This window comes from Chiloscyllium punctatum, chromosome X, assembly GCF_047496795.1.
Source record: "Chiloscyllium punctatum isolate Juve2018m chromosome X, sChiPun1.3, whole genome shotgun sequence".
NCBI classification, from domain to species: domain Eukaryota; kingdom Metazoa; phylum Chordata; class Chondrichthyes; order Orectolobiformes; family Hemiscylliidae; genus Chiloscyllium; species Chiloscyllium punctatum.
In genome coordinates, this window is record NC_092791.1 from 26,627,730 (window position 1) to 26,652,115 (window position 24,386).

Sequence of the window (24,386 nt, forward strand, 5' to 3'; positions counted from 1 at the left end):
CAAGCATAAGAGGTACAGTTAGTAAGTTTGCAGATGACACCAAAATTGGAGGTGTAGTGGACAGTGAAGAGGGTTACCTCAGATTACAACAAGATCTTGATCAGATGGGCCAATGGGCTGAGAAGTGATAGATGGAGTTTAATTCAGATAAATGCGAGGTACTGCATTTTGGGAAAGCAAATCTTAGCAGGACTTATACACTTAATGGTAAGGTCCTAGGGAGTGTTGCTGAACAAAGAGACATTGGAGTGCAGGTTCATAGCTCCTTGAAAGTGGAATTGCAGGTAGATAGGATAGTGAAGAAGGCATTTGGTATGCTTTCCTTTATTGGTCAGAGTATTGAGTACAGGAGTTGGGAGGTCATGTTGTGGCTATACACGACATTGGTTAGGCCACTGTTGGAATATTGCATGCAATTCTGGTCTCCTTCCTATTGGAACAATGTTGTGAATCTTGAAAGGGTTCAGAAAAGATTTACAAGGATGTTGCCAGGGTTGGAGGATCTGAGCTACAGGGAGAGGCTGAACAGGCTGGGACTGTTTTCCCCGGAGCATTGGAGGCTGAGGGCTAACCTTATAGAGGTTTACAAAATTATGAGGGGCATGGATAGGGTAAATAGGCAAAGTCTTTTCCCTGGGGTCGGGGAGTCCAGAACTAGAGGACATAGGTTTAGGGTGAGAGGGGAAAGATATAAAAGAGACCTAAGGGGCAACTTTTTTCACGCAGAGGGTGGTACATGTATGGAATGAGCTGCCAGAAGATGTGGTGGAGGCTGGTACAATTGCAACATTTAAGAGGCATTTGGATGGGTATATGAATAGGAAGGGTTTGGAGGGATATGGGCTGGGTGCTGGCAGGTGGGACTAGATTGGGTTGGGATATCTGGTCAGCATGGACAGGTTGGACCGAAGGGTCTGTTTCCATGCTGTACATATCAATGACTCTATATAAGACCATAAGACATAGGAGTGGAAGTAAGGCCATTCGGCCCATCGAGTCCACTCCGCCATTCAATCATGGCTGATGCGCATTTCAGCTCCACTTGCCAGCGTTCTCCCCGTAGCCCTTAATTCCTCTAGACAACAAGAACCTATCAATCTATGTTCCTTTCAGTCAGGCTTCCTGAGTTATTACAGATTTAAACATGAAAATGTAACTATCTCATGTTGAGGTGTTTGTTCACAGTGAGGCAATTTGGGTAAATAGGCTCAGGTGATGGGTGAGAGGGATTGGTGCAGGATAGGATATAGACAGCAGAGGTTTGAATGAGCTGAGGTGAAAGATGTGAGAATGGAAAGTGTGAGAGTGGTCTGGGAGCATGGGGAAAACCATATCTGAACAAAGGCATCAATCAAGATATGATTGGTGGGGATAGGGGAAGAATCAGGGGCTGATCCAGATTGACATCAAACCTCAGTTTCTCCAGCCCAAGTGGTGCAAATGGAAGCCTTCTAACTAGCCTAACCAGGTTCAATCGCCTAGCTGCCTTCCCCAATTAGACAGTGAACCTATCAGTGTGGAGTCAAGACTCCAAAATTGACTCTGACTCCAGAGTTTCAATCCAAAATCCCGCCCATTGTTTCAATATTCATTTGTTCCTATTCTGTTTGGTTTCAACTTATTTGTTGAGCATTATCAGTGAAAGAATTTTGCAAGCTCTGTGTAGACTTACCTGCCTTGGTCATTAATAATTCTCTGTCTAATCTCTGAACCAAATTCAGGAGAATATGACTGCTTTCAAACTTTGTTGCTGATAGGAACTGCAAGAGGCATTTTGAATAGATGCCTAACACTGCAAAGCTAGCCCGTAAAATGAATTTTGTTGTGGTTCTGTTCGCCGAGCTGGGAATTTGTGTTGCAGACGTTTCGTCCCCTGTCTGGTGACATCCTCAGTGCTTGGGAGCCTCCTGTGAAGTGCTTCCGTGATCTTTCCTCCGGCATTTGTAGTGGTTTGAATCTGCCATTTCCGGTTGTCAGTTCCAGCTGTCCGCTGCAGTGGCCGGTATATTGGGTCCAGGTCGATGTGCTTATTGATTGAATCTGTGGATGAGTGCCATGCCTCTAGGAATTCCCTGGCTGTTCTCTGTTTGGCTTGTCCTATAATGGTTGTGTTGTTCCAGTCAAATTCATGTTGCTTGTCATCTGCGTGGTTCATAATCATACTACCAGCAAAGACAGAAAGAAGGTCACCCTGGACAAAGCAGACTAAATCCAAAAAGCACAACAACTACTTGCAGATACCAGCACCTACCAAAAGAGGGAGTTTGACCCCACCCCACAGCTCACCAATAGGATAAACAACACACTGAGGAACCTACAAAAAAACGGACAGATAACCAGGTTTGACCTACAAAGAATGAAACCTGAAAGCAATAACACCCCCAGATTCTATGGACTACCTAAAGTGCACAAACCAGACATCCCACTCAGACCCATAGTATTACTACCAGGGACAACGGCACACAAACTGGCTAAAGAACTACAACAGAAACTGAAACACCTGATCAGTGGATCCAGCCACTCTATACAATCAACACAGGAATTCTTGGACATCATCAGAAATATACACATAGACAAGAAAGAAACCATGGTCTCATTCGATGTAACAGCACTGTTCACCTCTTTCGACGAAACCCTAGCCAGAGAAACAATAGCCAACCTGCTGGACATACAGAACAGACAACAGGACGTTGAACCTATCAACAAAGACGGCATACTCAAACTACTGGACCTGTGCCTCACAACACACTTCACATTCAACAGCCAAATATATGAACAAATCAATGGCACACCCATGGGCTCACCCATCTCTGGACTCATAGCAGAAGTGGTAATGCAAAGGTTAGAACAAACAAACAGTCTTACCACAAATTCAACCCAAACTCTGGGTCAGATATGTGGATGACACCTTTGTAATCATTAAAAACACAGAAATAGAGAACACACACCGGATCATCAACGCCACACTCACAGGAATCAGATTCACTAGAGAGGAAGAAAAGGACAACCAACTCCCATTCCGAGGCGTGATGGTACAGTGAACACCGAACGGAGAATTCACCTCAAAGGTATATAGGAAAGCCACACACACAGACCAAGTCCTGAACTACAAAAGCAACCACCCCAACACACACAAAAGAAGTTGCATCAAGACACTGTTCAAAAGGGCCACAACACACTGCAGTACACCAGAACTGCAAAAAGAGGAAGAAGAACACCTATACAACGTATTCGCCACAAACGGATACCTGCGCAATTTCATCAACAGATGCCTAAGGGAAAGACAACGGAACGAGGACATGCCGCAACCCAAAGGCCTAGCCACACTACCATACATCAAGAGCATTTCCAAACTGACAGCCAGACTACAGTGACCACTAGGACTCATAACAGCACACAAACCAACAGCCACTCTCAGACAACAACTCACCAGGACGAAGGACCCAATACTCAGCATGAGCTAAACCAATGTAGTGTACAAAATCCCATGCGAGGACTGCACAAAACACTACATAGGACAAACAGGAAGACAGCTAACGATCCGTATCCATGAACACCAACTAGCCACGAAACGACACGACCAGCTATCCTTAGTAGCCACAAACGCAGATGACAAGCAACATGACTTTGACTGGGACAACACTACTATTATAGGACAAGCCAAACAGAGAACAGCCAGGGAATTCCTAGAGGCATGGCGCTCATCCACAGATTCAATCAATAAGCACATCGATCTGGACCCAATATACCGGCCACTGCAACAGACAGCTGGAACTGACAACCGGAAGCGGCAGAGACAAACCACTATAAATGCCGGAGGAAAGATCACAGAAGCGATTCATAGGAGGCTCCCAAGCACTGAGGATGTCACCTAGACAGGGGACGAAACGTCTGCAACACAAATTCCCAGCTCGGCGAACAGAACCACAACAACGAGCACCTGAGCTACAAGTCTTCTCACAAACTTTGAAAATGAATTTTACTGGGTGTGTAGCAAACACTCTGAAGTGAGGCAACTGTAGAAAACTCAGGGATGTCTCCCATCTGATTGTATTTATTTGGGTAATCCAAATCTTGTATAAAATTAGGCTAACTTTCTCACCACTTGTACCACAAGAAATCCTGTTAAAACATATATAACTTTTGAAAGATGCTGACTCCCCCTGCAGGTTTAAGGTAGGGGTCCTGCACAATCTGTTAAAACACTACTAAACAGTTCTTCAAAAGCTGGTATTGCAAGTAAGGGTGAAGGTTGAATTGATGGTTGGTGAAACCCCAACTGCTGACGTGAAGAGTATGCCTGGCAAAATTGCACCACATCTATATGTAATCCTAATCGATAAAAATGTTTCAGTATTTTATGTTGAATTTTCTTAATACTTAAGTGACCTGCCATTGGAATTTTATGACCCATTCATACAACAATGCTATGATTCTCAAAACAGTAATAACACCTGATGGGCTATTGCCTATCCTTCATTACATTATAGTTAAGGTGGTTGCTATTCTGTCAATAGCACTTTGTCTTTTAAATAATAACACTCAGATATTAGTTCTGATGCAATTTCTGAGTAGGCTGTTTGATATTGCTCTGCCATTCTATGAGGCTGATATTTAGTCACAATACAATCAGGAAACAATCCAGGATTTTCCTCCAGAGCATCACAGTTTCTTTTACTTCAACTGATTGTTTCCTCTGCCTCAGTAATACCATTAATTTTGAACTAACAGATCATTTCCTAACATAAAATCAATACCGTATATAGGAACTATTCTGACTACATCTTCTACTTTGTCTTGCAAACGTTTCGTCCCCTGTCTAGGTGACATCCTCAGTGCTTGGGAGCATCCTGTGAAGCGCTTCTGCACTGTTTCCTCCAGCATTTATAGTGGCCTGTCTCTGCCGCTTCCGGTTGTCAGTTCCAGCTATCCGCTGTAGTGGCTGGTATATTGGGTTCAGGTCGATGTGTTTGTTGATAGAGTCTGTGGATGAGTGCCAGAGACAGGCCACTATAAATGCCGGAGGAAGCAGCACAGAAGCGCTTCACAGGAGGCTCCCAAGCACTGAGGATGTCACCTAGACAGGGGACGAAACGTTTGCAAGACAAATTCCCAGCTCGGCGAACAGAACCACAACAACGAGCACCCGAGCTACAAATCTTCTCCCAAACTTTGTACATCTTCTACATTTATTAAGTCACTTTTTAATCCAACTCTGTATAATGGGAACGATTACAAACTTCATGTGTACTACCATTGGATATTCTTCCTGCAAATATTCATTTGGTAGTACAGAATGTTGATGTTGCTGCAAAAAGACACATTTTGTTGAAGTTCTTTTGCCTTGCACTAATCAGAACAATTTACAAGTTATGAAATTTAAATGAAAACCAATATTTATAATGTAGAAGAAGAAAGTGCTGACTGATTGGCAAGCGGATGCTTGGTAATCTATTCAGGGACACTGTGTCCTCACTCCAAGACACCTCTGAGAGAGAAGATTCAAAACCAAAAACAGGTTGGGGGTCTCTGCTTAGAGAAGCTCATGTCAATTAGATACAACTGGTGGGTGGCATGGTGGCACAGTGGTTAGCAATGCTGCCTTATAGCACCAGAGACCTGAGTTCAATTCCCACCTCAGGCGACTGACTGTGTGGAGGTTGCACATTCTCCCTGTGTCTGTGTGGGTTTCCTCCCACAGTATAAAAACGTGCAGGTTAGGTGAATTGGCCATGCTAAATTGCCCATAGTGTTAGGTGTAGGGGAATGGGTCAGTGTGGAGTTTTTGGGCTGAAGGGCCTGTTTCCAGACTATAAGATATCTAATCAAAGTGGACAGAGCCACTATCTGCCTTTAACATGACTATGTTGATGTAAGTTTTAGTATTAGCAGCTGCATCTCCACCATATTGCTCCTGCCTCACTTTTGTCCAGCAACCTGGGTGCTGAAAAGAACCTAGTGTCCAGGTTCATGTGGTAAAAGTGGGTCCAAAGTATTCAGGCCAGTATCATGAACTGGAATGTCTTGGAAGAAGGCAGATCAAGGGATGAATGGGGCCACCAGCTTTCATCTGGAAGGTGCCAAAGCTTTGCCCATTCCTTTCATGTGGAGAACTTGTAAATGTGATGACACCAACCTGACCCTAGATATGTCAGTGGGCTTTGGAGGGAAGTCATCATTTCTTCCTACTAAGTTGAATCTTGCTGAAAGAGAGACTGAAGCTCTTTGATTTGCACTCATCAGGATAATCACAAGAACACCAATGTTAAAACAATACAGCAATTTATAGCATGGTGATTTACACCATCTATGTGTTTGTTCTGATGAGTACAAGATAAGAAGCTTCAACAACACATCTCTCTTCTCAGCAATGTTCAAGATTTGGATGGCCAAGTGCCAGTTTTCCACTAATTGTGAGATAGGCCACAGGACATTGACTAGCAAGATCAACAGATATGTTTTCACAACAATAAATAACTAATGTGCAATTTTCTTCCAAAGTTTACATTCAAGTTTCTAGCGAGTTTTGAGAAGATTTGTAGCTCAGGTTGAGGTTCTGGATGTAGATTTGCTCGCTGAGCTGGAAGAAAATTAACCTTCCAGCTCAGCGAGCAAACCTACATCCAGATTCAAGTTTCTGGTTGCCCAGAGATTAAGGAAGTGTGTTCCCCTAATGTGACAACTACTCATTTCTTTAACTTTCTAACTGGAAGGGTTTGTTTCTTGGAAGACATCAATGTTTAGTGTGAGTCCCAGATATAAACCTAACCCCACTGTGTGATCCACCCTGCCCTTACTTGCATGCAGTTGTGATTCAGTGAATGGCAGAGTCATAATTGGGGTGAAGCTATTTATTGAGTTTAACAATGATGTCAAAAATAGAATGTAATATCGGAAGTATAGTCGTAGCAATAGACAAAGTGTGGAGAACATATTTTACCTCTCCATGTTGCTTCAATGCAAGTCAAAGCTGCAACTTTATGCAGTGGTAAACATCACAACACAAAACCACAGCATTACCCATAACCTATTATCAGCTGGCAAGAATGAATACGACTGACACAAGAGTTTCCCTTCAATAACGATTCACATGCATATGGTGGTGAAGTCAATGCTTTAAATCATGTCTTTCATTTTTCCTTTCATGCTGGGAGTTAACTGGAGACACTCTATTCTTGATGTCTTGTGTAGAGAACTACATGCTCACTTATTTTGAAACACAGTATTTTTCTGATACATGCTCCTTCCCGACCTATAGCATGACTATTATTACTTTGATGACATACATACATCATGATGCTGGAGAAGGAATTTACAGAGGGCTTCAATTGTTCACTCAGAATTGAATACATAAAGGCTCTGAGCATAGACGTAGCTCACAGTAATTAACAGAGAGAGAGAGAGAGAGAGAGAGAATGAGTTGGCCTGACTGATATAATAAAAAAAACTTCTTGCTGCCCATTTGGTGCAAAATAGATATGAAATTGAGAGATAATAAGGCAGAGAACCATCAGGCTTCTTTTCTTCCTTCAGTTTTTGTCAGACTTCTTTTAGACCACATTTCTGCTACTTGACTGAACAGTCTTGACCATCACAGCTTTCTTGACACTCGAGCCTCCAAAGGCATCTTGAGCACTGCCTGCATTCATGAAGGAATCCTGGTGTTCAGTAGAGTAACTTCTGGAATATGTCAAAGTAGCACCTGCATGGTCAAACGGAAATAAATCAAAAAAGGATTGTACACGCAGAAATCTATCTCGGCAGAAAAATAAATATTGCTGTGTCACTGTTATGAAGGCACTGTTTTTGTTTTGTCTATTATACATGAATGCCTTTTACTTTATTTACCTGTTCTGACACTTGATGCTGAAAAATGCGAGCTATTCACAGACTCTTGGCAATGCCAACCCACCCTATCCCATAGCCAGTCATCAAGAGACACTCAGAACAATCAAAATTTTTTCCATCCTTTGATTTTCCCTCTGCACACACAGACTCTCTCGCTAGACAGTATTCCATAATTCTCAGGGGATACCTTTGTGTCCCTTATTCTAGGATTGTCTGTGGGAAACTGAGCCAGGGCATCTCCTTGTGCCTTTGATGTTATGGCCACCTAAGACCCCTTCCAGCCCACTATCACAGAACCCAGTATCCCCCATCAGGCCCCTCTCTTCTGGTCACAAGCATTTCCCAATCCCTTCCCATCCCCTGAATCTTCCCAGGTGTCATCATTGAAATGTGCGACAATCCTTAAAATATGGAATGGTTGGTTAGCCTTTGAACTGCTTGGCTCAGTACTATGCCAGCCTTGACATAATTTAATCAAAGAGCTGAGTGAGCTGAATTCTAGCATGTGGTAGAACAACTTACCAGATACTGGTGGGGTGTTAATATGAACAATTGCCTTCTGCTGCTGACCAATCCTGCAAATTAATGTTTAATCACATAAATAAATAAATAGAGGCAAAAAAAAATCCAACATGTTGAATGGAGCCATGTAATCAAACAATATTTTTGTTCGATAAAATTCTCCTGACTGCTGTTAAATTTCTCAAACATGCACTCAAATATATTTCTGTCTTGCAAAGTCATTCAATGATATGGCATTGTTTGTGTAAAAGATAATGGTCTGAAAATATCCTGCTTGCACAGATACATAAGGTAAAGAAATGTTACAGCACAGAAAAAGTCTGTTCAGCACATTGTCTCTGTGTTGGGTGAATAAAGCAGCTGCCTGTTCTAATCCCATGGAAAAGCAGCTGGTCTGTACCTTTGCAGATTCTAGAGCTTCAGGGGAATATGCAGGTTTGTGTAAAATGAGTTGGGAGCTTCCACCTCAATTAACTGAGGAGCGAATTCCAGACACTCATTACCCTCTGGGTGAATATGTTTTTCCTCATGCTGCCTCTAATGTCTTACCAATCATCTTAAATCAGTGACCCTAGTCATTGATCTCTCCACTAGGGGAAAACAGGTCTTCCTTGCCCACTCTATCCAAGCCCCTTGTTATTTTGTACACGTCAATTAAAGCCACCCATCAGCCTCCTCTGTTCTGAGGAAAATGACCCCCGCCTATACAATGTTCCCGCATAGTCGCAATTTTCACGTCCTGGCCACATTCTTGTAAATCCCCTCTTGCACAATGATGTCCTTCCTATAACCTGGTGTCCAGAAATGTACACAAAACTCCAGCTGTGGTCCAACCAGTGTCTCATATAGTACCAGCATTACACCCCTATTTTTGTATTCAATACCTCATCCAATGAAAGAAAACATCCCATATGTCTTCCTTACCACCTTATCCACCTACCCTGCCACCTTCAGAAATGTGGGCATGCACTCTCCAACATCTCGCACTTCCTCTACCTCTCTCATTCAGTGAGTATTGTTTTGCTTTTCCCTCCCCAAATATATTACTTCATACTTCTTCAGGATGAATTCAATATGCTCCCATTCAACCAAGCCATTAATATGTTGCTTCAGTTGAAAGCCATCTTCATCACTATCAATTACCTGGCCAATATTTGCGCTGTCTGCAAATGTCCCACTCATGCCTGTCAGAATTAAGTTTAAAACATCAATATATAAGACAAACAGCGAGAGAACTAATATTGAACCCTGTGGGACACTGCTGGAAACTGCTTTCCATTTGCAAAAATATTTATTGCCCATTACGCTTTGTTTCCTGTCACTAAGCCAATTTGGATCCAACTATCACATTCCCTGTATTCCATGCCGAACCTTCTACAACACCCCATGCTAATTCCTCAAAAAATTAAAGTTAGGAAGCCATACCTTCCCATAACAAATTCATGCTGACTATACTTGATCAATCTTTGTCTTTCCAAGTAGCAGTTAATGCTATATCTTTCAATATTGGTTCCAGTAATTTGCTCACCACTCAGGTCAGACTGACTGGCCTATAATTAGTTGGTCTATCCCTCGTACCATTTCTGAAAAATAGTATAACATTCACCCCTCCAACCCTCAGCCACCTAAACTGCATCCAGTCAGGATTGGAAAGTGACCCTCAGAGGATCCGCTATTTCTGCTCTGGTTTCCTCTAACAGCGGAGGATATAATTCATCTGGCTCTGCTGATTCATCCATCTTCAAGGAGGTCAGATCCTCCAGTACTTCCCTTTTCATTATGCCTATTTTATCCAATATTTCACACCCCTCTTTAAACAGGATGTTTGTATCATTACCTCAACTAATGAAGTTTAAGTGACTTGTGTGGAGTTTGACTGTGTTTCTTTAATCTTTGAAGAGAAAGTGAGGACTGCAGATGCTGAGATCAGAGCTGAAAATGTGCTGCTGGAAAAGCGCAGCAGGTCAGGCAGCATCCAAGGAGCAGGAGAATCGACGTTTCGGGCATGAGCCCTTCTTCAGGAATGAGGAAAGTGTGCCAAGCAGCCTAAGATAAAAGGTAGGGAGGAGGAACTTGGGGGAGAGGTGTTGGAAATGCGATAGATGGAAGGAGGTTAAGGTGACGGTGATAGGCTGGAGTGGAGGTGGGGGCTGAGAGGTCAGGAAGAAGATTGCAGGTTGGGAAGGTGGTGCTGAGTTCGAGGGTTGGGACTGAGACAAGGTGGGGGGAGGGGAAATGAGGAAACTGGAGAAATCTGAGTTCATCCCGTTGGAGGGTTCCTAGACGGAAGATGAGGCGCTCTTCCTCCAGCCGTCGTGTTGCTATGGTCTGGTGATGGAGGAGTCCAAGGACCTGCATGTCCTTGGTGGAGTGGGAGGGGGAGTTGAAGTGTTGAGCCATGGGGTGGTTGGGTTGGTTGATTTCGGTGTCCCAGAAGTGTTCCGCAAGTAGGCGGCCTGTCTCCCCAATACTGAGGAGGCCACATCGGGTGCAGCGGATGCAGCAGAAACCCTAACCACCTGACCATATATCAAAGAAGTTTCAGAAATGACAGCCAGACTACTGAGACCCCTCAGAATCCTAGTAGCACACAAACCCACCAACACTCTCAAACAAAAACTAACAAACTTAAAAGACCCAGTACAACCCATGGACAAAACCAACGTCATCTATAAAATTCCATGCAAGGACTGCCACAAACACTACGTAGGACAAACAGGAAGAAAGTTAGCCACCAGGATACATGAACACCAGCTAGCCACAAAAAGGCATGACCCCCTTTCCCTCAGAGCCCTACACACAGATGAAAAAAAAACCACCATTTCGACTGGGACAACACATCTATCCTGGGACAGGCTAAGCAAAGACATGCCAGAGAATTCCTAGAGGCCTGGCACTCCAACCACAATGCCATAAACAAGCACATAGATCTAGATGCCATCTATCAACCCCTCAGAAAACGAACAGGAAATGAATTCACCACAAACCCCAGGAACCCCATCCAGGAGAAAGATATAAATAGAAAGCAGGAGACAACAGTTTCGCTTCACTTGGAGGTCGCCACTGATGATGTTACCTAGCCAGGTAATGAAATGTCTGGGTATCAAACCTACAGCTCAGCGAGCAAACCTACACCCTAAACCTCAACCTGAGCTACAAACCTTCACCCCTTCCATCTATCGCATTTCCAACGCCCCTCCCCCAAGTCCCTCCTCCCGACCTTTTATCTTAGCCTGCTGGGCACACCTTTCTCATTCCTGAAGAAGGGCTCATGCCCGAAACATCGATTCTCCTGCTCCTTGGATGCTGCCTGACCTGCTGCGCATTTCCAGCAACACATTTTCAGCTTTTTTTTTAATCCGCCAATTTAACCATTCTTTTGCCCCTAATCCACTGGTAGAGACTACAAGATTACAAGAACATAAGTATAGGAGTAGGGTCCTCAGGCCTGCTCTGCTATTCAGTATGATAATGGCTGATCTAGCTCATCTCCCCTTTCCCACCCTCTCCCTACATCCTTTTATTGTCTTAGTGTCCAAAAATCTATTACTCTCTGTCTTGAATTATACTTAGGGATTGAGCATCCACAGTCTTTTAGGTCAAAATTAGATATGTAAGGCAGGTGAGACTATGGCCTAAACCAATTTTTGCCTGCAATCAGCCTCTTACCTGAGTGACTCACAATAACATAAGGAATCTTACTAAATGAGCTGTCTTGGCTGGAAGATAAGGTCAGACCCTGTGTACTATTTCAGAGTGACATCAATATTCTGCATCCCCTTACCTTCAAAGGCCTTTGCTCCTTTTGTGCTGGATGTGATGCAACTCAAGCAAGCTATTTAGGGAGAGCCTGAAGTAGTATCAGTGTTGCTATCCTCTGAGTCTGCATCCTCTAATAGCTCTACACTCAGCAAGGTTTCATTTTACGCAATGTCTAAAATTCATATAACTTGGATTAAAAAAAATCCAAAATAAAAAGTTGAGGGAAACATTAGGTAGTTTTGGAATGTACACTAGTCACACCTTTTTTTGGAGATCTGAATTTGCCTGCTAAGCATGAAATCATATGAAATATTTAATCATGATTCCTTGAAGAGATAAGATAGATTTAAAACACTGATAGGAATGCATTTAATAGCATGTCATTTGCAACTAAACAATAAGCACGTACTTTATAAACACATTTACAATTTGCTTATACAAAGTTTTCTTATGGTGAAACATGTTTTGAGATAATCTTCATTAGCATTGCCAGATCAGCAAGCTCACGTCCCATGAACAAATAAAAATATTGTTATCCAAAAACATTCTGTACCTGATCTCCTCTCCCTCCAGCATTTTCCTGTAGGTGGCAATTTCAAAATCTAGGGCAATCTTGATGTTCAGTAGCTCTTGATAATCCCGTAATTTCCGAGCTACAGCCTGCTTGGCTTGGTATATCTCATTCTCTCGTTCAGTAATCTCTGCTCTTATTTTTCTCACATTTATTTCTCCACGTTCCTCTGCTTCAGTAATTGCTGCATCCAACCCAGGGCGCTAAATGTGTGTTTATTTAAAAAGTGAAATGTTAGCAAAGAAAATGACATTTTCAATAGCTGCTCTTAAACTGTTTAATTCTATCCAGAAATATCCAGAAGTGAATCATATTGTATCTTAAGAATCTTTTACTACTTAAAAAAAACCACACCTCCCCCCAGCCTCAACGCTGCTAAATGTGGAATGGATGAATGGACTATATTATAATACTGAGGCATACAGACCACAAATGTTCAAAATCCAATTTCTGGTCTGGGTGCTGACTTACTTGATATCAACTGGGCAGTGATCCCTCTGAAAAGTCAGCACGGTTTTTATTCTATGCAGTGACCCTAGCCAGTGAGTAAATCAGCTGTTTAAAGACCTGGTCATGACTTGTCAAGGAATTCAACAGATTCCCTTTAGTCTATATTTTTGAGAACTCGAACAGTTAAATCTTTACAAATGCTTTTAAAAAATATCAGTAAACATAGCAATCAGGAATAACTCTTAACACTAAGTGTCATGTAAAAATTAAGCTCAGCTATAATGGGCTCCATGATCTGAACTTATAAGAACATAAGAACTAGGAGCAGGAGTAGACCATCAGGGCCTTTGAGCCCGCTCCACCACTCAATAAGATCATGACTCGTCTTTTTGTGGCCTCAGCTCCACTTACCTGTACTCTCATCATAACCTTTAATTCCTTTCCTGTTCAAAAAATTACATTAGCTTTAAAAACATTTACTGAGGAAACCTCAACCACTTCACTGGGCAGAGAATTCCATAGATTCACAGCCCTCTGGGTGAAGAAGTTCCTTCTCAATTCAGTTCTATAGCTACTCCCCCTAATTTTGAGGCTATTTCCTCTTGTCCCAGTTTCACCCACCAGTGGAAACATCCTCTCTATCTCTATCTTATCTATTTCCTTCATAATTATATATGTCTCTATATGGAAAAGCCTTCAGTACAAACAATGTGCCTGCTTATGTGCGTCCAGAAAGGTACTGGTGACCAGTCATGGGAATTATGAGAACTGCAGGTAGTTGAACTGAAAGTCTTTATATAAGTTGGCATTGAATTTGCCAGCACATCTGTTCTGAACCAGTGACATATGTAATAATTGTCACTGGCCACATAATGAGCAAGAATGGGGTGTATGGTCAGGCTCACAAGTAGGTTAACTATGTACCACAACATAACAATGAACAATTAAATGGCCCTGATGAGCTGTGATGATGGACCATGATGCAGTATTAACACAATGATAACTTTGCCAAATTTTTGATCTTAAACAACAGAATTAATCTTGTAATATCCATGGTCACTTCTGGTGTCAGCATGCAGGCCAAATCTTGTTTCTTATTTTTGGAGTAGAAGTCTACAAACAGAAAATAAGAGGAGTAGGACATTTGGCCCTTCAAGCCTGCTTCAACATTCATTACAATCTTGGCGAAGTATCCAACTAGGTAGCCTGTTCCTGCTTTTCCCTCATGGCCTTTGATCCCTTTAACCTCAACTACGACATTCAACTCCTTATTGAAATCATATAATGGTACAGACATGATGATTCGAATGGCTTCTGTCTATGTTAAAATTCTAAGATTGTATGATTCAGATAATAATCTACCGTCCTGTTTTTGCTACCAAAATGGATAACTTCACATTCTCCTGCATGTACCATGCATTTGCCCTCTCACTCAGCATGTCCAAATTGCATTGCAGCTCCTCTGCATCCTTATCACAGCTGACCCTCCCATACAACTTTGTGTCATCTGCAAATTTGGAAATGTTACATTTAAATCATTAATATGTATTGTGAATAGCTGGGATTTGAGCACTGATTTCTGCTGTGTACTACTCACTGCCTGCCACTGAGAAAAAGAACTGCTTATTCCTGTTCTTAGTTTCCTGTTTGCCAACCAGTTTTCTCTGCATCTCAATACAGCACACTCAATCCTATGCTTTTTAATTTTACATGTAATCTCCTATGTGGCACTTTGTCAGAAGCCCTTCTGAAATTCCAAATAAATCACATCTATTGGCTCCTTCTCCTCAACTCTATTAGTTACATCCTTGAAGAATTCCAGTCGATTCGTCAAGCATGATTTCCCTTTTGTAAATCCATGCTGACTCTGTCCAATCAAACCGCTGCTTTCCAAGAGCTCTGCCACATTGTATCAGATTTTAAATTCCTATATCCAAATTTAAAATGCATTCATCTCTTGCAACTGGCAGAGAAAGGCAGCACTGCTGACATTGTCAAGATGCGCTTGGAACCAGAAGCTGGCATTGACTCCACCCATATGTGCATGTGTGGTGCCATTAACAGCCAAGGAAACCTCTCCACTCTCACGCCACTGGCAGCTGTGCTCAGCATGCTGCTATCCAATTATCCTGAACACTAAGCATGGAAGTTTAATTAACATTGTTGTAATGTCCACATATCCTAACATTTTCCAGTTAAGACAAAATATCACTTTGTTAACTCTTTTTTTTTCCTCTCTCTCTCTCCAGTGTGCTGTTTGACCCTCTGCAGTATGTTTCCGGCATTATGTCTTTATATTTCAGATTTCTGGATTCTGTGTTATTTTGCTTTTGAAGCATTCCAGCATCCTGGTGCCCATTGGTGAACGGGTTGGGGATTGGGGAGGAGGTGGAGAGAGAGAAAGAGCAAAATTGTATCACCACAAAGTAATTGTTTTGTTGAAGAGGGGCAGCAGAAGAGGCCAAAAAAAGTTGAGGGCATAAAAGTATTGGGGGTTTCCAACAGTGGAGATGCAATCTTTGGCTCTGACAGCCCTCTATACACCATTTCCATTGTACCCTCACATTGTCCTTTGGTATTATAAGGCAGAAGAGGAAAGAGCAGTGGGAAATAAGTTGGCCCCATTTGCTTTGTTATCTGTGCCAGACTTTCATGGGATAGTTAGAACTTCAGGTCTCCTCAAACCCCCACAGAAATTCACTCCAAATTACTATCAGGGAGGTGAGGCAAAATTAGTCAGATTCACTTCTCAGACTCCAGCAACTGCCCCAAATTTGCTATGATAGAGAGGGAGAGAAGCAGATGGGATTCCACTCCTGATATAATGACTGGCATTGGAAAAGTGCATGTGTGGACAGAATTGGCTTTGGCAACACTCTTTAGTTGAATAAAAGATGGCCAAGGTACTAGAGAGTGGTTGCAGGCTGTGCCATCGGAAAGGTGATAAGGCCTTCTGGAAATTGAAGGAAAACAATTGGAAAAGGAGCAACAAATGTTAATATGAATTGGTGTGGACATGATTACCTGACCCTTAAGAGCATCGATTTCAGAGTTAAGTTTTGTGATTCTCCTGGTTGTTTCCACGATTTCATTTTTGATGAGGCGCATATCATCATCATATTTTCCAGCAGACTGAGCCAGTTGATTGAACTGAAATGAAAGAAACATCAAAAACATAAGAGAAGGCAATAGGAAATGAGAAAGATCGTTCAGCCCATCAGTTTTGTTGCCTCTAATAAACCCAAATGAGACAGCACCTTCCAAACCTGCACTCTCTACCTAGAAAGGCAGCAGACATGGAGGAACAACACCAAGTTCCCTTCCAAGCCACATACCACCTTGACTTGAATATATATCAGCTGTTGCTTTACTGTTGCTGGGTCGAAATCCTGGAACTCCCTCCCTATCATCACTGTGGGTCTACCTACACCAGATGGAACTGTTCAAGAAAGTGGCTCCCCACCATCTTTCCATGGGCAATTATGGATAGATGTTAGATGTTGGCCTTGTGCAGAAGACCATAAGGCAGAGGAACAGAAGTAGGCCATTCAGCCCAGCAAGTCTGCTCTGCATTCAATGAGACAATCACTGATATGGTAACTCTCAACTCCAATTCTTTGCCTTTCCTTCATAACTTTTGGTTTCTCTACTGATTAAAAATCTGTCTATCTCAGCCTTGAATTGACTCAATGGCCCAGCTTCAACTGCCCTCTGTGGTAAAGAATGCCACAGGTTCAATACCCTCAGAGAAGAAAATCCTCCTCATTTCTGTCTTAAATGTGTGACACCTTATTCTGAGACTATCTCCTCTGATCCTAGACTCTTCCACAAGGGGAAACAATCTCTCTGCAACCCTGCCATGTTGAGGATATATAAATAAGGAAGACATCAAATGCTATTTATTCTGCCACAATGTCTATGACCCAGGATGGTGAATAAATACATTGGGCTGAATTATACTTTATTTGGCTAGGTGTCAGTTTCTTGGCTGACTTCTCACTGCAAAGGTTTAGTGATATCTTTCACTGTATCTTACCAACTCACCTCATTAACCACCTACTCTGCCCCTTCTCTTCCAATAGTTATTCCATCTTAGCATGGTTGATCTCAGAAAAACTTGTCACCAGCAGGATATTCTAGAATTGATTGTCATCCCTGGCCAGCACCTGTAAAAGGTCACTGTGCACCCAGACAAGCACTGAGTCTGGAGCTGCCATGTGCCTTGACATTTACCTTGAATGTGACAGAGAGGGGAAAACTGGTGGCTCGCTTTGCGGGCAGGAATCTGAAGACAGTACTGGACAGGTTGGTGCAGCGGATCTTCCCCCAGGACCAGCTGTGGAGACCACAACACCAGACTATGCCAGCATGGTCCAAAGTTGCCACCTGGGTCAGTGTAGTCATGCAGCCTCAGCATCTGAAGAAATACCGAACGCTGTAGGAAGAAGGTCAGTGACCTTCCCTACTCCACCAGAGTAAGTGCCACCACCTTCTCTCCAATGCCTCACGCTCACTGTCTCTCTGCTCCTGCATCCACTTCCCACACAGGCTCATGCTCTATCATTCCCACTCTTGCCCACGAATCTTCCTGCACTTGCTGCTGCCCGTCTCATTTGATCAAGGACTGCTGTCAACCACGACTAGCTTCTTGGTTTTGTGTCTGTGCTAAATGGCAAGTCAAGGAAGAAGTACGGTGAACCATGGATCTCTGGTAGAAGGAGAGAATAGCAAAAAGGCAAAACAAGCAGGATTGTTGAGATCGTCAAGCTAGGGTCAGAGTGAGTGAGTGCTCTGAGAGCAAGCAAGCAACCCGGAGATGCAGCTTGCTCCAGTTCATGAGCTGAGAGTATGTCCCTGTGCATAAAGTGCACTTGCTACAGCATTACATTGATAGTTGCTGTTTCTCTCTAAGTGAATTAGAGATGTGCCCTGGCATGTGTCAGATGACACTGCCCATGGATGCAGGGTGCTTGCGGCTGGTGCCCATGCAGTATGCCCTGAGGTATTGGTCCTTGGTGTCCTACATGAAGGCCTTTTGCAGTAAACAGTGAGCCAAAGTCACCAGGTACCTGGTTTGACCTTCGTGTTGAGAATTCTCAGCATCTGGTTTGCCCGTGGCAAGTGGCAAGATAGGAACTTGTGTATTAATGAAGCAATATATACAATTAATAAAGTCAATAACAAGAAATACTCCCCCTTAATAAGGAACATGAAGCCTGGAACTTGCTTAAAAGATGCAGCAAGTTATTCATGACGTCAAGTAGGCAACACTGGACTTCTTGGGTGATGCTACTGCATTTCTCACGATAGCCCAAGTTTTTCAGGCCTCTATAAGACTCAGTCTAAAGGATTTTTTTGAGGAGATAAAGTTAAACTTACGAGAACTAATTTCATGAGGGTGAGTTGGAGATTTGCCTCATTGCTGATTATAGGTGTTGCATTTGCCAATGCACAAATCAGCTAATCTCACCCGAAAGCCTAAAACCAATTAATTTCCATAATTCTCCCATTGCTGAGAGTGGGAGGGCCAGTTTGTCAGAAACCACCAGGAAGTGATTGTCCAACTGTGTGCCAAGATACTTTCTAGCATTGAGGACGAGAGGAACATGGATAGTGATGCTTGAATGCAGTGACACAGCTTCCAAGGAGAGTAACAGGCAGATAATGTTTGTGAGTATTTTTTTCACTTGGCCTCCTCTTCTACAACTCACCCAAATGGACCACAGTTTAGATCAGATACTCCAGCTTTTCGCATAGGGTGAGTGTCTCATCTAATAGAAACAATACTTTCTGCTCAGCATCCAAACATGATACTTTGGGTACCTTGAGCACATTGAAACTTTAAACATTCAAGGGCACATCATCCAAATTTTCAGGGACCCAGTCCCAGTGTGTCAAGTACTTGCCATCAGATTATTGGCACTACCGTGGTCGAGTACAATTTAGGGTTATGGGTTGCGTAGTAAAACAGAGATTAAACACCCATCATGCCCATCAGCCTCAAACTCAGAAGAACAGTGTGCCAATTGGATCGATTTGGCACTTACCCACCTCCTACAACAACTGTTCACTTCTTTAAATGCAAGTCCCAATTTGTCACCAAATGCCCTAATAACCCACAGAGGTGACTTTCTTCTAACAGCCTGAGGAGCATTGAACTCAGGTGCCAGAGGCGAAAGGTCAAGATTTTACCTCAATTCTTCTTTACCTTGCCTTTGTATGCAGCCTGAGTTTCATCACGATTCTTGATTGCCAAAATATCATACTGTTCCTTCATGTTAGTGACAAGCTCTTGCAGGTCCAGATCACGGTTATTATCAACTTCAACAGTGACAGCAATATCCTTAACTTGTGCTTGCAGTTCATGGAGTTCCTTATTTATTGTTGAAAGGAAAATACATTGATTAGGAATGAAGAAATCAAATGCAAGAACCAACCTAAAATAGAGTACTCTAATCAGACCAAGTATGTGTCTAAGTATATTGTCCCAGGTTTAAGCTCATCTTTTAATTGAGCTGATATCACCTCAAACCAAAGTCTACACCAGGTCTCCGCTCCCAATTCCAGAGTCATTTCATGTAGGCAAACACTGTGTTGGAGGAAGGTAGGGGGTGCAATGTTAGGAACTATTCACAGCCTCAGTAAAATAATTAGGAAAGAAACAGTTAGGATATTTGCCTGAGACAAAGAAATTATGTTTTTAATTTTTTTTAAAGGGACCAAAGAAATGATTGTATCAACTGTAGCTGGATAATTAAATCTTTTTATAAACAATCCATTTTCAGATTTTCAGTAAACAGAAAGTAAAATTCAAATAACCCTCCCTGCCTTCCTCTGTCCCTCTTTCTCTGTCATCCCTCCGAGGTAGAACAAAAGGTAGGGTGATAGTTTTCCTGTGAAACCTAACCTTTTAAAAAAAATTCTAAGAATCATCTCTCAGTAGGTTTTCAAATTGTTTTGTAAAATAATGTCATAAATACCTCAGCTAAAAAAATGCTTTCAATAGTTGCACTGAAAAATCAATCTATTCTACTTTTCATTTCATTCTGTGGTAAAATACAAACTTCAGGCATGAATATGATGCTTCTGGGGAAAATATCTCAGCCCAAGTTTCTGAAAGAGGCTGAGGCCTCAAAGTAAAAGCCATTAATCAAGGTATTCAAATCCACAAGAAATAATTTCACAGGAAAGATTTAATCAAATTACTATGTTTGAAATCTTATCTCAAACCCTGGACCGTTCAGCTGCTAAGAAAGAAAACTTGAAAATTTTTGAAAAAGAACATTTTTAATGTATTAACAGGGAGGGAATACCTATCTTCAGAAGGCCCACATAGTTTCTGTCTACAGTTTAACACCATTCTGCTACATTGTACAAGCAAAATATTCTAATATAATTTTACCTCATCATAGACCTGTCTCAGGAAGTCAAGTTCGCTAACAAGCCCATCCAGTTTATCACCAAGTTGATGTTTTGTCAGGTATGAATCATCAACGCTCTAAATAAGAACAAACAATTTATATTTAATGCTACTATGGCAGTGTATGGGACAATTATTCAATAACAAAATGCCATTGAAACATACCTTCTTCAAGGTAACAAAATCATTTTCCATTCCTGCACGATTATTCAGTTCGTCTTCATATCTTTTTAGAAAAAGTAACATTAATTATCTTAAAATGTGTGAATATTACACATAACATGACTATATCCAGACTGAAGACATAATTCTTTAATCACTCGTGTCAGAAAACCAGCAAGTTTGACCATTGTAAGACAGAAGCAAAGACATTTAAGGATGCAGTAGTCAGATGATATGAACCTTGGTTTTTAAAATCTTGCAATTGGATGAGGACGGAAGACTTAGGGAAGGAAGAAGCTACTCTGTTTTGTCTCAAAGAATGGATTTTGGTTTGGAAAGAATGATTTAGAGTAGGAGATGGTGAACTGCAGGCAACTCATTTGGTCAGACAGTATGGGAGGTGCTCAGTCTCCACACAGTGGCATCGATACTGGAATGTACAGACTTATGCTGATTGGTCTCCTTCTGTGCTGCAAATCTTCCTTTGTTTCAATGTCTAACAGCTACAGCTCTTGGGTGAATAGACATTCTGTGCCACCATACAATGGTAGGGATGCTTCCTTCAGAAAATGTAGGAAAATGGATCTCCACAGACAGGATAAATCAGGGTTTTTTCCCCAATAATTAGTCATATCTTGTGCTTTCAGCACACTGGCTCTGATTACAGCATTTGTCATTGCATCATGAAATTATAGCCCCTGGAGTTACATTCATATACTGACCACTTTGTGAACAGAATTTTCTGTTGTTGGTTCTAAATTTATCTTTATCATCTTGAAATCATACTCTGTTGTCCTATTCACCCAATTTGAAATAAATTAATATTCCATATTTACCCTTTCTTGTTATTTGTAGTTTTAAATGATGCTTCCTACTGAGCGTGAATGGTATTTAGAGATCTACTAATCCATCTTAAGAGGGTAAATGGGGATTTGGTTTAATGTCTTAAATCAGCACCTCTAACAATGCAGGACTCTCTCAGCATGGCATCTCAACATCAAGTAATTCCTGGAATTGAGAGCAGTTGAAAGGTTTAGCTTTAAACCAGTAAATAGTTACAATGTTTGTCACTCCTGCGTGTAGTAAGCAGGGAGGAAACTAAAGTAGTTGGGCTCGTTTTTACAGTTGTTATACAACCTTGTACAACAGCTCCCTTGGGAATGTTTCGATGTTTCTGACCCACCATAGGTCCAGTTTTTATTTAAATTAGACTGTGTAAAAACAAATATTCCCCACAGTTAAGAAACATCGAAGGCACTTAGCCTAGTGTTTAAATTAACAAGGCAGGGCAAAAATCACAACATATAGTTAATTCTTTCTCTTCTGGGAAACAATGAGAGAAAGAGGTGTGCATGTTGAAAGTTTCTTTGTTGCAGCATTAAGCAATTTTGCTGCTTCTCAAGTTTAGTTTGTTAAATAGTGGAGTTGTCTGTCCAATAAATATTTAATACATAAGAAAAGTTCAAATTTTATATTGAGCAATTCTTTTCCTTAACTGGAACAATTGCTTGACGAAGTGGAGCAAGCTGAAATTTAAAATTATTTTTGGTATTTTTAAAGTGGAAGTGCAGGTACTGTGTCAGACTTATAGTTGAAACCCTAAATTAGAACAGTGCTCCCACACCCCGCTCAACAAAACTAGTTAAACCAATATCCCTTTAACTCGATGCAAGCATCAAGTTAAACCTTCAGTTCAGCAGGAGCAGACTCTATTGAAGCAATTGAGCTGTGCCTATCAGAGAGTGACCTTGAGAGTTCCCAAGCCCACTCCTTTGCCTTTACAGACTGGGTGAGTCCGTGCAGTTGGCCTCACCAACCACTGGTCTTGGAAAAACAAGTTACTGGGGGAGTGGGAAAAAAGGCATTGAGGAGAGGGAGATAGAGAAAGAGACCGTGTGACATAATGGGTCAGATCAAGAACTTCTGAAAACTTCTTTGACTCCGATGCTTACATCAGCTTTTTAATAAGAACTTAAAAGAACAGAAGTTGATTTGATACATACTGGACCTTGAGCCCATTCACTGTGCCGTGCATTTGCTGCAGTTCGCTATCCAAGCGTATCTTGTCCTGTTTAAAACTTTCCAGCTGTCTGGTGAGGGCATTGACATATGCTTTGTAAAGGTCCTCAGTGTTGGAACTGTAATCTCCCTGACGTTGCAAGAGGGACCATTTGGTCTCCAACATTTTATTTTCTTGCTCAAGGTTACGGACCTGGAAGAGTTCAAAAGTACAGGGAGGGTAAAGAGAACATGCAGCATCCAAACTAAAAGCAACAAGCAGAAGGCCGTTCTGTGCATTTATCAAATTCAAAACAAGTAAACAAAATGACAGAAACTTCCCCTCAATCTTTATTCTAATGCGGAGAATAAATCCAAAACATCTTCTATGCAGCACTGACAGAAGTTATTTTATTCAGTTACCTTGCTAATGAAGCTTGCAAACTTGTCATTGAGCAACTGGATCTGATTTTTCTCATCTCGTCGAGTCGCCTGCAAGACAGGATCCAGCTCCTGCTTGAAAGTAGTGGAGGTGCTTCTGTAAGATGGAGAAACAAACTGCTCAGTAGTACTCTTTCTGACGGATGTGACTGTGTTCACAGCACCTCCTAAATCGATTCTTCTAATCTGGGAGCTGCCTCCACTGCTACTAGAGAACTCTGTTTTCTTCACTGATCTCATTTTGGCTTTTGTTTGCTGATAGTCAGCTGGAACCCTTTTGAATCAAAGTTTGCCAAAATCTGGTTAGGATCGACAAGTCTGAGTGCCCTTTATATATAATGATAACCTGCTTCAAGTTGTACTGCACGTTTGTCAGGAAGATCCGTTCTTCGGGGAGTTGTGTGGAATGTCGTTATGCCACCAGCACACTGAAGGCTTGGCTGAATACATAATGGACACATTCCACAGTTATAATTAGAAATATTTGCCATGCATGACTTTGCTGGGAACAAGTTGCCTGCCATAACACATGAACTGATTTCTTTTGTCACCCTGAGAAAAAACAAAATCAATATATTCCAAGCCACTAGCCTTGTGGGGCAGAGTATATAATGCAAATTGGTCATCATTGTTAAGTAGATAGAAAATGGTGGCAAACATGACGATTTTTGCTGTACTAAATCTGTCTGTAAAGTATCCAAGGCCAAGAAGACACTTAGCAAAGTTACTGGGCTAGGCGCTGTTAATTGTATGATTGTGTTTATGTACTTGAAGTTGGTGAACATGACCTGGATATTTACATGTACTCCTATAAATAATAGACTTAAACTGAGTGGATAAGTGAGGAGCTGCATTTTTATTCCTGCAAGTAGGAGTTTATAAAAATGTGTTAAGATTAACTCCAGTTCTACCTTTCACCACCTGGCTTACTGGATTGGAACAGGCCCCTTGCCCTTGTAAACAAGTGGTGTAACATCCACTTTAGGACCCCTTCAGGAAATTGGGCTGTCTTAAATAGAGCTAGCATGGGTGCAGCCTAGGGAGGAGGCATCAATAAAAAGTTGAATATAGTTTTTTGAGGGATTTTAAGATGGAGTCAGAAGGAGCAACATGGTGATCCACACACAGACATAACTAATAATTTCCTTGTTTATTATTTCAAAAGAGGCATTTTCATGATGCATTCAAATGGCCTATCTCAGCCATTAAAAT

General features: G+C 41.8%; 1 protein-coding gene across 1 annotated transcript; it reads right to left on the reverse strand.

The window, feature by feature from the left end:
• Positions 1-6,836: 6,836 nt before the first annotated feature.
• LOC140471354 (keratin, type II cytoskeletal 8-like) lies at positions 6,837-23,501 on the reverse strand. Its single transcript, XM_072567388.1, has 9 exons — positions 23,157-23,501; positions 22,739-22,947; positions 20,739-20,799; positions 20,556-20,651; positions 19,362-19,526; positions 16,178-16,303; positions 12,686-12,906; positions 8,371-8,423; positions 6,837-7,702 (listed from the first exon to the last, which is right to left on the reverse strand). The coding sequence occupies exons 1-9, from the start codon at positions 23,412-23,414 to the stop codon at positions 7,551-7,553; spliced, it is 1,341 nt and encodes a 446-aa protein (XP_072423489.1). The 5' UTR covers positions 23,415-23,501; the 3' UTR covers positions 6,837-7,550.
• Positions 23,502-24,386: the final 885 nt, after the last annotated feature.

Bases quoted from the DNA above. Each gene is read 5' to 3' on its own strand.
- LOC140471354 (XM_072567388.1), bottom strand. From the start codon at position 23,414: ATGAGATCAGTGAAGAAAACAGAGTTCTCTAGTAGCAGTGGAGGCAGC. The intron at 20,652-20,738 runs GTATGTTTCAAT...GTTCTTATTTAG, and splicing joins ATTTTGTTACCTTGAAGAAG to AGCGTTGATGATTCATACCT. The intron at 12,907-16,177 runs GTAATCATGTCC...ACACACATTTAG, and splicing joins TCGATGCTCTTAAGGGTCAG to CGCCCTGGGTTGGATGCAGC.